Raw genomic sequence first — 15,565 nt, 5'->3', positions numbered from 1 at the left:
TCAAGAGACAATCGTTGGTACTTTTTCTCTAACTGATCCTTTGGAATGCCGAAAACAATGGTATCATCCTCATTTGCTGAAAACAGTTTATTGAAAGCTAATTTGCTCAAAGAATCAAGAAATTCCTCAGGAATATCGTTTTCCTCTATCTTGTTCTTATCGTTCATTTCACTCCACCTTTCTTCTATAATTTTCTTGTAAACTTCAGTCAGAGACATGTTTGCCTTTAGCTGGTCTCTGTACCAGAGCCAAACAATTTGAACAAGCACGATTGGAATACTGCTAAAATGCCACAGGCCTTTTTTATTAGCTCTTCAACGCAGGTATTTGGACGGTTTTCTTTTTGATATTTCTTCAACTCCTCAAGTATTCTCCGAACAAGTTCCTTAGGTGACTGAACGCCCTCCAACTGCACATGGTTGCCAAATAGTGAGCGTTTCACTTTCAGCTCCGTTAGTTTGTATGGTCGTGTTGTTATTAACGTCGTACAGTTCACCCAACTTGTTTCAACATGAGGAATTCGTTCATCGCTGTTACATTTGCTACAATGTGTCCACTCATCTAAGCCATCAAGAAGCAGAAGGCAACATTCTGATTTCAAAATCTCTGTTAACAATTCTCTTGACTCTTTATCATCTGAATGAATCCGTTCAATCAAACAGAGTAATATCATATCTTTGATTTTGCAATGATCAGCAGCCTCTCGTAGCCTTATATAGAATAAGAACCCAAACTGGCCTAAGATGTTCTCTTTCTTTCTCTTCTTATTTCCGTTCTTCTGCAGTTCGCACCAGCCATGGACAATCTTTTTACAGAGCGAGGACTTGCCCTGGCCCGGTTCGCCCACCACGAATACTGTTTTAGCCATCGTGCCATTTTTGTTCAGAAACATATCATTTATTTCTGGTATCTCTTTATCTTTTACTTTACCATCTTTGTCTTCCCTGTTCTTCAATATAAGTTTGGGCTTTTCATAAATGTCTTCTACGGCTGCATCGATGTCCAATCGAACGTTCATTGTGAGAGACTTTGTCTGGTAATAATTGAGCAATTGTTGGTGTAAATCTGGAAAATGATTATTATATTTTGTTTAAGATGCTTCACAATAAGAAATGAGAAATAACACCCAACAATGTTTATGGTACTCGATGCTGTTAGAAAGTAATAAAAAAACAAATGTTTACCCTTGTTATCAATTTTACATGTCAATTTGTGTAATGAAGAAGTTGATAATTCGATATATGATAAGAACAATTACTTGCATTGATATACCATTACTTAGGTGGGATGATGACTTAGCTTGTGTTATGAAATGAAGCTAATTTACACTGCACAGTAAACACAATCTTTGTAAAAAGTAACAAGGTTGTCATCATTTATGAAATAGATAAATGTCCCCGATATGGGGATGCTAGATGGACAGCTATTATTATATTGTCTAATAAAAGTTACAAGTTAAAAACTTTTATTTCATTAGAATTAAATATATTTCAACAAAATACTTCTAATTGTGCTCTACATGTCTGTGTGAAGATTGATTGAAATAAAACATGATGAAATCACAAAATTTATTGACAACCACATTCCTATTCTGTTGTACATTTCAGTAAATCTCGAATAAAATTGAGTAAGTTACATCTGAGCAAACATGAGTAATAAATGGGGACCGACGGACAGTGCGACTTTTATATCTCACCCTTTGGGTGCCATAAAATTAAAATGCTCACTAGTCTATTTAACCATGCAAATCATCAGTTAAGTTCAATATAACTGTATAGTGAAGCTCAATTAAAACGCCCGCTCAAAAAACATGATAAATATGTTTTGTGGTATACAAATAAAATCCCATCAACTGTCATAGTAATCTACACATAAATAGTGTATGGGAATTTCAAGCAGGCTGCTCTTTTACACTAACAGTTGAGTGTTGGAAATGATTAAGCAGTTTAATAATAATTAATATGGCCGCGTTAGAACGACTTTTTCCAGCTTGTCTGACGTTTACACTATTACTCTATCATACTGATGCGTCCATGTCACATGAGCCATTTCATTACGGCACAACATTGCGGTGCAAACGGTGTTTTTTTCTATCCGTTTAAAACGGCAATGTTAATATAAATATTTCAAGAAATATGATAGGATCAGGAAGTCAACAGTTCTTACGATTTGGCCGATTGCAGATTAACCTTTACTGTGACCTTGACCTCAAGTTAATAGTATGAGTGATAAAATAATTTATTGCCACGCGTCAAATATTGATAATTTTGAACCTTGGCATTAAATGACTGTGTAAGATTTATACTATCAGTCAAATTTTACATTAAAAAACTACGATAACGATTGAGTGAGCTGTCATTGACTGTCAGAATAACAGTTTAATTCAAATTATATTTCAGATACATTCTATTTTCATTTCAATTACCTTCATGTTGTAAAATTACGATTATTTGTAATGCTTCTGTTTCAATATAACTACAACAAGTATATCAATATATGGAATTAAACGAATGGGTCATATAGTAAACTGAAAATTATAATTAGACGCTTTTTTAAAAACTGGTATCACGTCTCGCTCGGTGTACATTCAATGTCATCCTGTTTACATCGACCTAAACTTGCTTTAGGACGCCAGAAAAAGGTCCTTTTGAATTTGATGAGAATTTAATGTTGTAAGTATATTAATGTAATTAAAGGTAAAACGATGATTTTTCTTATTATTAAGGCATAATGAATTATTTTCTCAACCAAAAGAATATATGTATATTCTAAGACCATAATTATACGGTCAGTTTAGCCATTGAAGATAAACGTTTATCACAGAACAGTGCAGGTTTTAATTGTTATACAACCATCACATATTTCCTTATATTTCAACAGTGAAGTAAATTGACATTGACTTCATTTTGCACAAATATATGTCAGGTTTTTTTTCGAAAACCAAAAAATAAAATCTTCATTATGGGGACTTTGTAACCATTTGTTATTTTCCAATAAACATTATTCTTATATTAAAGTCTTATCAATAAATAAGGGATTTGACTGCTAAAATGCATACTTATCAGCTGAAACATGTGTTTTCTTTAACCTCACAAGCTAGTACTTTCCAATCTGTTACACACGATAGTTCGTTTGTAGTTGAGCGTGAATCTATGGTATTTTGAAGCATTTCTATACCCACTGTGTAGGAACGGACACCGGATATAGCTCAAAAAGTGATAAGAAAACAGACAAATATGCAGTTGTTTTTCTTTACCAGAGGTAAGATCTTGGTTTGTTAACGCTTATCTACCGTATCCACAAATGAAACAAGTGTTTGAACTTATAGCTGAATGCTAAATTTGGCCTATGTAATACTTTAAAGTGCTTACGATTTAGCAGACCTCGAAAAATGTTTCTTCAAATCTGAGATGATCACCTCAAAACTTACAGAGTTTTGACAAGTATTGTTCTTTTTAGGAAAAATATCGAATAAAAAATCCGAATCGAAGGATTTCACAAGCATAATTTCAACTATTTTTATTGTTAGAACTGGCAATGTAACTTTTAAACTGTTAAAGATATGGCCTTAGAAATGTTCACAGTACTGTACTGGGGATAGCCGTATTATGTACTGAGGATAGTTTCAAAGTTGAGAAACGTTTTTTGGTGATAACATGTAAAATGGGACAACAATTGATAGTAACACTGTTAATATACAATATACATGTATGTCTATTTCGAACTTTCAAATAATCTGCACAAAGTGAGAGTACAATTTGATGGGAAATTATTGAGCAAACTTAAGTTAACAATGAGTTTGATCCATGCTCTTCTAAATGAACGTGTATATGCTAGCTGCTTAAATATCAGGGTTGGTCACAATACATACTTTCTCACTGAAGTGAACGAGTAGAGACCATTATTCTGTTCTAAGTATTAGCAACATCGACCCAAGCTTAAAAAAAGCTTCACGTGTTCCACATTTGATCACATATCGCATTCCCTACTGATGACTTTCTGTGTGCAAAAACGTACCTACTAGATTTACAAAGCAATAATATATATATATGAACAGCACCACATAAATTCTACGTCCATATGTTTTGTGTTCCACAATAAATCAGATTACCGGCATTTTAAATTATTTAGATATAGATATTTGCGACTCGAACGTTGATGCTTGTGAAAAACACGTCATGGTTAACTAATCTATATTAATGAATCAGTTTTAAGTGCATACAGATACAAAAAAACAGCAATTTTTTTTTGCTCTCATCCCTCGATATGGACAACATCAAACAATTTCCCTCGAGCTCGCGTAAAGGTAAATGGCCGTTATCATTATAACAGTCTCGTTATTTTAATTACATCGTTACTATCCTCAGTCATCTTAATAGCTATTCCCTGTGCAGTTATTTATTTGCTTCATCTATCCCCAGTACACCGCCAGGGCATCAAAAGGTATGAATATCTCCGTAACAACAAAACATATCGTATTGAAATCTTACACATTACTAGATAATGTTATAACAATGAAATCGCTCGATTCAATTTTATTCTTATTTTCAATTTGTTGATTAATGTTTGAAATCGTACCACATGAATGAACATTTGTGAGCGATCATGCAACTTTCGGCGAGAATTGGGCTATTATACAAAAGAGGAAACACATTTCCATCATAGTCGTGTATTGCACAGGGTCAAGTTATTTGAAACTCTTCGATATTGATAAATATATAACCATAAAATACAAAAAATGATAGAAAACTTACCTTGTGTCAAACGCTTATCGATTTATCACTTTTTGAGCTATATCCGGTGACCGTTCCCCCAGAATGATACCACTGGCACGGTATTTTTAAACTCAATCATTTTTTTTTTATTTCAAATAAAATCTTATAATTCCGAACTAAAAGTTATAATACCGAAAATGTGAAAAAAATATTGAAACATATTTTTGTCATAAATATGCACTCTGTACTGTATAATATACTAACATGGTATTGAACGTTTTGCTACCCGGGTCACGTAATCATCTAATTACTCAGTTATCGGAATTTAGGGATATGATATCCATCTTCCAAACACTCCACCTTAGCCCGCGAAGAAATTTGCCTAATATCATACGATTTTTTTACTTTATTCCCATTATTCTATTCTGTTTTCCTAGATTTTCTTCCACCCTTGACTTCCGGTTTCAGAGTAAGGTTTTATAACAGTTCATTTCATTGGTTCATGAACCCCGCGAGATGTTTCGCGTACAAGTGTCAACAACTGTAACATTTGGAACGAAAACGTTAAACACAGCGAAGTCTTTGGCATTAAGAGTGACTTTAGCGTGCTTATTTCGGGTCAGGCTGGTTCTGGAATTACACATACCATCGAAGCCGAATATGAAATTTCATGAGACAACGGAAAGTGGCTTAATATGCATCACAGGATTGACTTGTTTCCTTGACAGTGATCTTGACGCAAAAACTGTTCACAGGTAAGAAGTGCAAAATGTTTTATTTATAAAAAAGAGCTGTTCACCAATACGCCGGTTAAATAATAATCTATATAATTGTAGAAACATGCATGCATTTTGTGTTTGGTTCATTTACACATGTATATTTATTAAGTAACATTATATATTTTATACATTTTGTAGTTTATGCTTTGTTTTATGCATGCTCTCAGAAATGAGTGTCATCTCAATTTCCTTTGCAATTGCCAAAATTCTTTTAAAGGGACTTGGTCATGTTTTGATACCAAAAAAAAAAAATATTTTCTAAAACTGTAAATGAATAATATTATGTTAACATTAATTTTACTTGTATCACATTTACATAAATAGTTCAATGTTTGATATCAAAATAGTAGAAAAATCGGGAATAAGTAATGAAAGAGATCGATCGTAAGTTTGATTTGAGTCTACTCGTGGAAACAAGTAAATGATTAGAAAATGGGTAGTCTAAAGCTAGGGTATGTGCCTGTACATGTATACTTGAGTTGGCATATACCATAGCTTTTGCTGAAAAGTTGAATATCAATAAATTAATTTTCATAACATTTATTATGAAGCAGATGCTTCATGTCCATGTGTGCATTGTGCATTAATTAATAGATTAAAAATGGATGTACAGTTGTAGCTAGGTTAAAATTAACCTGTAAAATCAGTTTTTATATCTTTGCAGGGAAGTGATGGATGGCAACACCAGTTTTCGTGATGGTCATATATTGAAGCGTAGGCTTGTGGACTACAGTTCCACAGAGTGAGTCTGAGATACACCGGCACTATCTCCTATTACACCAAGATCTGGGCTCAGTGCAGATGTTACATTGCGCTGTTAACAGTTTTTAACATGATATCACTACAACCTGGAAACAATGACTTAAATAATGACTATCTGCCGTCTTTATCTTTTTAAGACTTGGTATTTTGTTCCAGCTGTGTGTCATTGGTCAATAAAAGATACTTACAGTTGCTGAAATAGTATCTTTAGAAATGCATGAAATGTTGTATAGGTATAATGCTATATAGGTATGTATGTATTTTCTCCTAAGCTCAATATAGGGGTAGTAAATGTTTAGTTTCTCAGACCATTTTGTAATATTTCAGTAGGGAGCTGCCTCGGAGCACATAATGCTATTGTTTTTCCAGGGTAATTGCTTTCAATTTGTATTATCAGTTTGGCTTTAGAGCTGCACTCTCACAGTTTGACACAGATATGAAGTTTTTTTGTCTCAGAATAAGTTCATGTTGGCATTAAAGCCTTAAATTCAGTTAAATTCAGTTATCTATATAAAGGTAAATTACAATAGAACAAATCTCAATTGTTTGAAAGAACGCCAAAAATTCATTTACTTTAAGCGTTAATAACACTTTTTACCATAAAACATCCATTTTCTAACAAAAATATGAAAAACTGCATTCAAATCTTACCATAAAACATTAATTTTCTGACAAAACATGAAAATCTTCATTCATATCTTTTGTTAGCAGTCTTTTATCACTATTTACCAGACATTCACTCCGTAAGAGTGCAGCTTTAAATCACTATAGAGCAAAAGCAAAATATTGTTTTTAAATGCAACTTTGAAGATTTATGCTTAAAAAGAAGCACCCTTAAAAGTATCAAGTGTTACTGATTCTTTTCGGCACAATATAGCATTTTTTAAACTTTTTATGAATAATCTTCATTATAGAGCTCTTTTGGAACTTAAAGTGATTTGTTACATTTTTAACTAACTTTTATTATGCTTACTGTATAAATTTTGACCAAGTCCGGTTTAAGTCATTATAACCATTTTATGTTTGTTTTTAATGTAGCTGTGTTGTAATAAAACTTATATAGCAAGATTTGTCTAATAAAACATTACAAATAATTTGCTTGATTGTGATGAAAGTTGATAACATAACAGCCTTAGTCTGTTTGGTAGGTAGAAACCAGGCGCATAGATACACGAAATACACGGTTGAATCCACATGATTCTGACAAAAAAATAAAACAGTTCAGCCAAAGCTACATAATCACTATGCTTACTTTACAACATGATGTAACAGACATATGGACATTGTCATCGAGTATGTACACTTCAATGGCAAAAAGGACAGATAATTAAACTTCAGTAAGACAATCTGAGTGTTTTTCACATTATCGGACCTTTTTTGTTTGCTATTTTGTAGAAAAAATCTGCTGAGAAAAGAAATTTGTTGATTTATTATCCTAAAACTATCCATTTTTCAGTCTAAAGGACCTCAGAACGCCCATAACACCAGATTGCTCCATTGTTTTCAAAATGTTCATGCCCCCCCCCCACCCCGCAGCACAATTATGAATCAACATAAATAAGGTGCTAGCTAAGCCCCTGGAAACGGGTACTGTGTACATTCGTTCAAGAGGTCATCAGAATGTTCCATTTGTCACCAGGTTGGATATAACCAAATAACTCTTGGATTGGAGGCTGACATCTTAATCAACCAAACCACTCTCACCCTTTTTGAGTAGTACATTGGAAAAGACATCAGAAGATGATTCCTTCGAAAAAAAAATCCTATTATAGGAATATGTATTATATATTTCTAAATTATCTATTTATTTTTTATTTATTTTTTGGGGGGGACGCCGGGTCCGTTCCCCTATAGTTGTTAGTGGTTAGTCACTAAAATATCAAGAACAACAGAGAGTCTTCATTATATTTATTGATTTTACTTCGTTCTGAATAATAAGAATGTAGCAATATATAAGAAATGAACTGCTATGTTGAGTGCAATGTGAGCGTTGTTTTCTGTTATAAATATGCCTTAATCAATATTACCATTGTATTGCATCATTGCAACTTCATATTCTCCTTCAGCACAAAGTCACGTGATGGCCCCAGTGAGATATGCGTCAGCAGCCCTACTGGTCAATTGCGTTCTAGCCCTTGCTGAGTACACATCAATATTATCTTTACTGTAGAGTGATAGCTCATAGTGATTATAAGAATTAGTGATACATTGGATTTATAAAATGCTATTTGTGAATTTAAATAGTTTTAGTTATAATAATTGTAGTTTTTAATTAGACACTTGGAAATAAACAGTTATAGTGTATCACACTAATCATGGATGGTGGTATTTTGCATAAAATATCACAAGAACTTTGTCCAACTGTAACAGACATACCCTGTAATCAGGAAGACAGTTCGGACGTGCCTAAACGGGATAATTCTCGGGCACCACAGAATGATTTGTTGGCCATTCAGAAAGGCCAACAGGAGCAAATTGCATTAATGCAAGAGATGATGCAAAATTTTGCGCATTTGAAGTCAGACGTTGATCGACTTCGCAAACAAATGCAAGAACCATGCGATGAGAGTGAAGACGAGTCTTCCTCAATGCCAACGCCTGATGTCGCTGACCAGGCCAGCTGCAGCCAGCCAGTTACGGCGGCTGGTATATTTGAGGACATTGCCGCGGCTTTGTCATTGAGTGAGGCTAAAGGCTCACCAGTTTCGGGACCTCTTGCCAGTTTGACGGACAAAATCATTGACAAGACAATGGAAGACAAAAAAAACGGAATGATTTGGCAGATAAGTACCCCGTGCCAGAAAACGTCACGAAGTTAAATCCTCCTTAAGTAAATCCTGAAATATGGAGAATAATTGAAGCGAAAACGCGTTCAAAAGACGTGAAGCTTCAAAAGATTCAGCAGTTCACACTAAGAGCTATGGTGCCGATCATGCAGGTGATTGATAGCTTGGTAGCAGGACGGGATTGCAAGGAGAGTTTGAATTTCGATGAACTTGTCACAAAATTAGTGGATGCCGTAGCACTGACTGCCGTGGGAAATGCAGATGCTAATGCCTGCAGGCGTGAGTCAATCAAGCGCGACTTGAACGAGGAATATCAGGCCATATGTTCCAATACTAATCCAGTCACACAGATGTTATTCGGAGACAATATAACTGATCAGTTGAAATCAATAACTGAATCAAACAAAATTGGATTCAAAGTACGTGCTGGAAAATTCAGGCAGACACCTTACGCGAAAGACCGTACCTTCCGGAAATCAGGCTCTTTTTTAGGACAACGACCGTATCCACCGCGTTATCCTCAAACACAGAGGGGGAGGGGATATCCTCGAGGAGGACCGCACAGGGGACAGTCCAGCGCGACTCCCAAACAACATGCCAAACATTAACCCCAACCTGCAATGTAGCTGAGGTGAGTTACTCTAACATTAACTGCATTAAATTAGCAGGCAGACTAAAGCATTTCGGTACCCAATGGGAACAACTGACCACTGACAAGAGTATTTTAGAGACTGTTTATGCCTGTACCATAGAATTTATTGACACGCCAAATCAGACTCATGTACGTGAAACTAAATTAAATTCAAAAGAGACAATAGTGCTGGATAGAGAAATAAAGGGCCTTTTACATAAAGGCGTAATTGAGACTACAGAGCATTGTGATTGAGAATTTATCTCAACAGTGTTTTTAAGGCCAAAATCTAATGGTTCATACAGAGTGATATTAAACTTAAAATGTCTTAATGTGTCAATCGAGTACATACATTTTAAAATGGAAAGTTTACATGCGGCTATACGGCTTATAACACCTGGTTGTTTCATGGCGTCAATAGACTTAAAAGATGCATACTATACGGTGAACGTATCTGAGGAATTTAGGAAATATTTGAGATTTATATGGAGAGGTCAGCTTTATCAATATACATGTCTTGCAAACGGTTTAGCCTGTGCACCAAGGAAATTTACTAAACTTCTCAAGCCTGTATTTTCTTGTCTTCGTATGAAAGGTTTTCCGTCTGTGGTGTATTTGGATGACTCGTATTTACAAGGCACTACGTACCCGGAGTGTCTAGAAAATGTTTCTGTCACACAAGAGTTGCTTGCTGACATAGGTTTCGTTATAAACAACGAAAAATCAGTGTTTATACCAACACAGGAACTTGTCTTTTTGGGATTCATTCTTAATTCAAATACTATGACCATTTCCCTTACAGAACAAAAAGTGCAAACAATAACGCTAGCTATACAAACTTTATAGAACTCTGCTAATTATACAATTAGGCAGGTAGCAGAAATAATAGGAAAAATGATTTCGTATAGTATAGCAATACCTTATGGGATACTTTACACAAAAGTTTTAGAACAGGATAAAACAAGTGCTTTGAAATATAATAAAGGCAATTTTGATTCCCATATGACACTAAGTGCTGAATCTCTGATTGATCTAGATTGGTGGTTAAAAGCTGTCAAGAACAGCGGGGCGCCTCTTTACAGGGACATACCAGTGATCTCATTAACAACCGATGCCTCTTCAAAGGGATGGGGGGCAGTATGTGAAGATAACAGTACAGGTGGCCAGTGGACTATAGCAGAAGCTTCTTTTAAAGACAATATCAATTATTTAGAACTAAACGCTGTGTTACTTGGGTTAAAAGCTTATACATTGTGCCTAAGAGAAAAGCACGTCAGAGTAAGAGTAGACAATTCTACTGCAGTTGCATATATCAATCACATGGGGGGTACCCGCTCAAAACAATGCAATGATATTGCACGTGTAATTTGGGAATATGCTTATCAGCATACTATTTGGCTAACTGCTGAGCATGTACCAGGCAAAGATAATTACCTTGCAGATAGAGTAAGTAAAGTATTTCACGACAATACAGAATGGATGTTATCTATTTCTGTGTTTAACAGGATTTCAAAACAGTTTTTCCACCTGAAATAGACCTGTTTGCTTCTAGGCTGAATCACCAGGTAGACAAATACATTTCCTGGAGACCAGACCCAGGGTCTGCACGTGTCGATGCATTTAATTGGGACTGGTCAAAATATAGATTTTATGCTTTCCCACCTTTCAGTCTGATAGGCAGGGTACTGCAAAAAGTTGCGCACGACAAGGCGGATGGTTTGTTGGTTGTGCCAGATTGGACAACGCAGATGTGGTATCCGGTTCTAATGAAAATGTGAGTCGAGTCACCCCGGCGAGTTCCACCACAGAAACGTCTTCTAACATTGCCATATGCAAAAGACAAACTGCACCCATTATGCCAGAAACTAAGTTTGTTAATATGTCATGTGTCAGGGAACAATACAAAGATCAGGGTTTATCAGACCATTGATGTAATTATGAGTTCATGGAGGAAATCAACGAAAAAGCAATATACAACGTATATAAATAAGTGGAATATGTATTGCACTGAAAATAATGTTCAAGTTTCTAGTCCAGTTGTATGTGATGTTATCAATTTCCTTGACAAACTTTTCTCAGAGGGATTAACTTACAATGTGCTTAATACTGCGAGGAGTGCTATTTCCTCCTTTATTTGTTTACAAAACAGTGAATTCTCAGTTGGAAATCACCCAATTATTTCTAGATTCATGAGAGGGGCTTTTAACATGCGGCCGGCCCTGCCTCGTTATGTAAACACTTGGGATGTGTCTGTGGTAATTAGGTATCTCAAACAGCAGTCTCCAACAGAGAAACTGTCTTTTAAGCCACTTACCATGAAATTGGTTATGCTCATGGCCCTTCTTTCTGGTCAAAGAGCCCAATCATTACAGATGTTAGATATTAAGAACATGGGCCATGGGGGAGATACCGTTACATTTGTGATAAATCAGCTAATTAAGCAGACAAGGCCGGGATTTCATGTAAAGCCAATTACATTTAGACGATATACGTATGATGTTGATTTATGTGTAGTTAAAACCTTAGATGTTTATTTAGAACAAAGCAGCGGCAAAATTGGGGAAGTTAGTGATTTGTTTATTAGTGTCCAAAAACCACATAAAGGAGTTTCAACTGAAACTATCTCCAGATGGCTAAAATCAGTACTAACCAGTGCCGGTATTGACACTAAGCAATTTAAAGGTCATAGTGTTAGGTCAGCCGCAACTAGCGCTGCTTTTGGGACAGGCACATCAATACAAACTTTAATGAATGCCGCTGGTTGGTCTTCAGAATGTATATTTAATAAATTTTATAATAAACAGTCTTTGACTGATCATAGTTTTGCAGAAGGTGTTTTGAAAGCTGCTGATGATACTAATTCTGTCGATTAATGCAATATTGATTAATATTTTACATGCATTACTGTACATAGAAAATAAACCAAAATAGTTTTCAATGTTCTTGGTTTGTAACGTTTCGTGAACACCCTTTAAAATCTCACTGGGGCCATCACGTGACTTTGTGCTGAAGGAGAATTGATCAATTAAACGAGACTTACCTGTAAGGTGAAGTTTGATTGAGATTCTCCGAAGCACAAAGTCATGGTGATGGGCTCAAGTGCCACACCCAAAATGTTCCCTCCCATATATCTTAGTAACTAAAGTACGACTGTGACTACAATGTATGACTGGTGTTCACTCACGGATGTTTTAAAGATTGACCAGTAGGGCTGCTGACGCATATCTCACTTGAGCCCATCACCATGACTTTGTGCTTCGGAGAATCTCAATCAAACTTCACCTTACAGGTAAGTCTCGTTTAATTGATCAATTTTATGTGGACGTTCTTGTTAACGGAGTAGAAGGTCCAAAATGTTAGAATTTCAGTTTCTTAACGATTTGAGATTTTAAATACGCCACAATGGAGGACATTTCATTCGACCGATCGAATGTCATGTTACAAACTGGACGATAAACAGTAATAAAACCGGTAGTCAAGAGTAGAAAAATGGGAATAATGTTAAAAAAAAATGAATGATCGGCGAATTTCTTCCCGGGCTAAGGTGGTGTGTTTGGAAGATGGATATCATGTCCTAAAATTCTGATGGCTTTTAATCTGCATTAGTTCTTTTGAACTGAGTAATTAGATGATTACGTGACCCGGGTAGCGAAACGTTCAATACCATGTTAGTATATTTTACAGTACAAAGTGCATATTTATAAAAATAAAAAATAAATCAATATCTTTTCACATTTTCGGTATTATAATTTTTAGTTATAAGATTATTTTTTGAATTTTTAAAAAAAATGATGGAGTTTGAAAATTCGGTGCCAGTGTTCTTTACATGAATTATAAGCATTTATATATTGTGTTTTGTTCATGTGTGGAAATGGTCTGTGTATTATTGACGTAGTCCCTACCACCCAACTTTATGTATTAACCCAGAATGTTGAAAGTATATTTATTATTTTATATTAAGAATATGCTTTCAAGTTAAGACAAAACAATATACTTGAAACGTTTCCAATAATATATACCTAGCTAACTATGCTTCATTCAAATAAATAAATGTTTTAAATGTCTACATCTAGGTTAATACTACTTTGTAGCATACAGAGACAAGCCCAAAAGCAATACATTCAAGTTTGAATCATTACCAACTAATTAAAAAAACTTTTTTATATAGTGATGGTGAAAATGTTGCTTTCAAAAAAACGTTTACTCGTTTCTGAAAAAATGAGTTCTCAGTAATTTCCCTAAAGCTCTTACTTAGAATAATGTTTCATAACGTTTTGTTTTTATTTGTTTTAGTTGTCATGTTGTCGTGATTGAGTTTTACCTATGATATTTTAACATCACGTCGACAAACGTGTACATTGGACATTCGTGTTGTAATCCACGTCGATTGCTTTATACATTCTTAAAAAAAAATGCTACTTTGAAGAGCCTTACCTGACTTTGCTTTCGTTAATTTTAGCTTCTCCATTTCTTCACTTTCTTTCTTTTGTTTTTTACTCAGTTCGTTTTTCCCCTTCTCAATGGTGTCTTTTAGTTTAAATATGCCTTCTTCGATTGTCTCATTCAGAATGTTCTTAGCATTGACTACGCACAAATCCAGCTGTGCAAGAGAATTGCCAGAAGATTTCTTTATATCGTTAATGACACTCTCACCTTGTTCCCTTATACTGGACATTAACATATCGTTGAGTTTTTCAATGTCACCCTTTATCTCACTTGCACGTTCGCTGTAGTTTCCTTCTTTAGCACAAGCAAGTTCCGTGATTTCTTGAACGCCTTTGATAGTAGCATCTTCAATTATATATTTTAACCAGTCCGCCTTGGGATCTATAATTTGGGTCTTCAACTGAAAGCAAAATAGAGTAAATATGTAATGATACTGTAACAAATGTTGACCCTGATTTGATTATTGTAATAAATGTAACCACATAACTTTAGCTAGGGATGACGATTTTTAACGATTTGATGCCAGTCCGAAAACTCGATTTTGAGTGGATACTCAAATTTCTCAATGTAACCGGTGCTACCATTGAAAAATGGCAAACGCGCTAGTATATATACTGTTCAATGAATTTCATTGATAATAGCAGGATAGGCCAGAGTCTACATGTACAGCTTGAAAACAAGAAAATGTTGGAACCACGACGAGAATGAAAGTCCACATACTATAGATCATGTTGAGGGGTAAAACTAATACGGCCATATGGATGTGATGACATATGTTGAGGCTGTTGCCCATTTAGTAAAACTGTAATAAATGTGTGAGAAAAGGTAGCATAAAAGATTTGTATTAGGTGTTAATATATGTTTTAACTTCATATCAACCAATACATACATTAACAAGAAACGCCGCAATGCGACGAAACCAGGTTTTTAATGATTGACAGAAGAACTTCAGTCTGTGTCTGTTTTTCTATTTTTATTAACAGTGACCTTGACCCTAGGGACCCCAACTGCAATCACATGAAAGGTATTCATAAACTCTTCCAATAGACCAAGTTTTGTCAAGATATGTCATCCCTAGCTAAAGTTATTCAGTTTCAACCGTTTTTCTATTTTTAGTAACAGTGACCTTGACCTTTATCATAGGGACTCCACACGCAATCACATGAAAGGTATCTATAAGTTCTTCCTGTACACCAAGTTTAGTCAAGATATCTCATCCCTAACTGAAGTTATTTAGTTTCAACCGTTTTTCTATTTTTAGTAACAGTGACCTTGACCTTAAACCTGGGGACCCCAATCGCAATCCCATGAAAGGTATTAATAAACTCTTCCTATTGACAAAGTTTGGTCAAGATATGTCAACCCTAACTTAAGTTATTCAGTTTCAACTGTTTTTCTATTTTTAGTAACAGTGACCTTGACCTTCACCCTAATGACCCAAATGCA

General features: G+C 35.0%; 1 protein-coding gene across 1 annotated transcript in view; it reads right to left on the bottom strand.

Annotated features, from left to right (window-relative positions):
- Nucleotides 1-226: 226 nt before the first annotated feature.
- The window catches only part of LOC128204393 (uncharacterized), a 33,442-nt gene continuing 18,103 nt past the window's right edge, over nt 227-15,565 (bottom strand). The window contains exons 4-5 of the mRNA XM_052905809.1: nt 14,108-14,519; nt 227-1,065 (exon numbers count right to left, since the gene is read on the bottom strand). Of these exons, the coding sequence (XP_052761769.1) occupies nt 227-1,065; nt 14,108-14,519 (1,251 nt within the window). The remainder of the gene's footprint in view (nt 1,066-14,107; nt 14,520-15,565) is intronic.

The sequence above is a fragment of the Mya arenaria genome, chromosome 10 (genome assembly GCF_026914265.1).
Source record: "Mya arenaria isolate MELC-2E11 chromosome 10, ASM2691426v1".
Lineage (NCBI taxonomy): Eukaryota > Metazoa > Mollusca > Bivalvia > Myida > Myidae > Mya > Mya arenaria.
The sequence above is the reverse complement of the archived record's forward strand: the minus strand, read 5'-3'. Positions and strand labels throughout refer to the sequence as shown.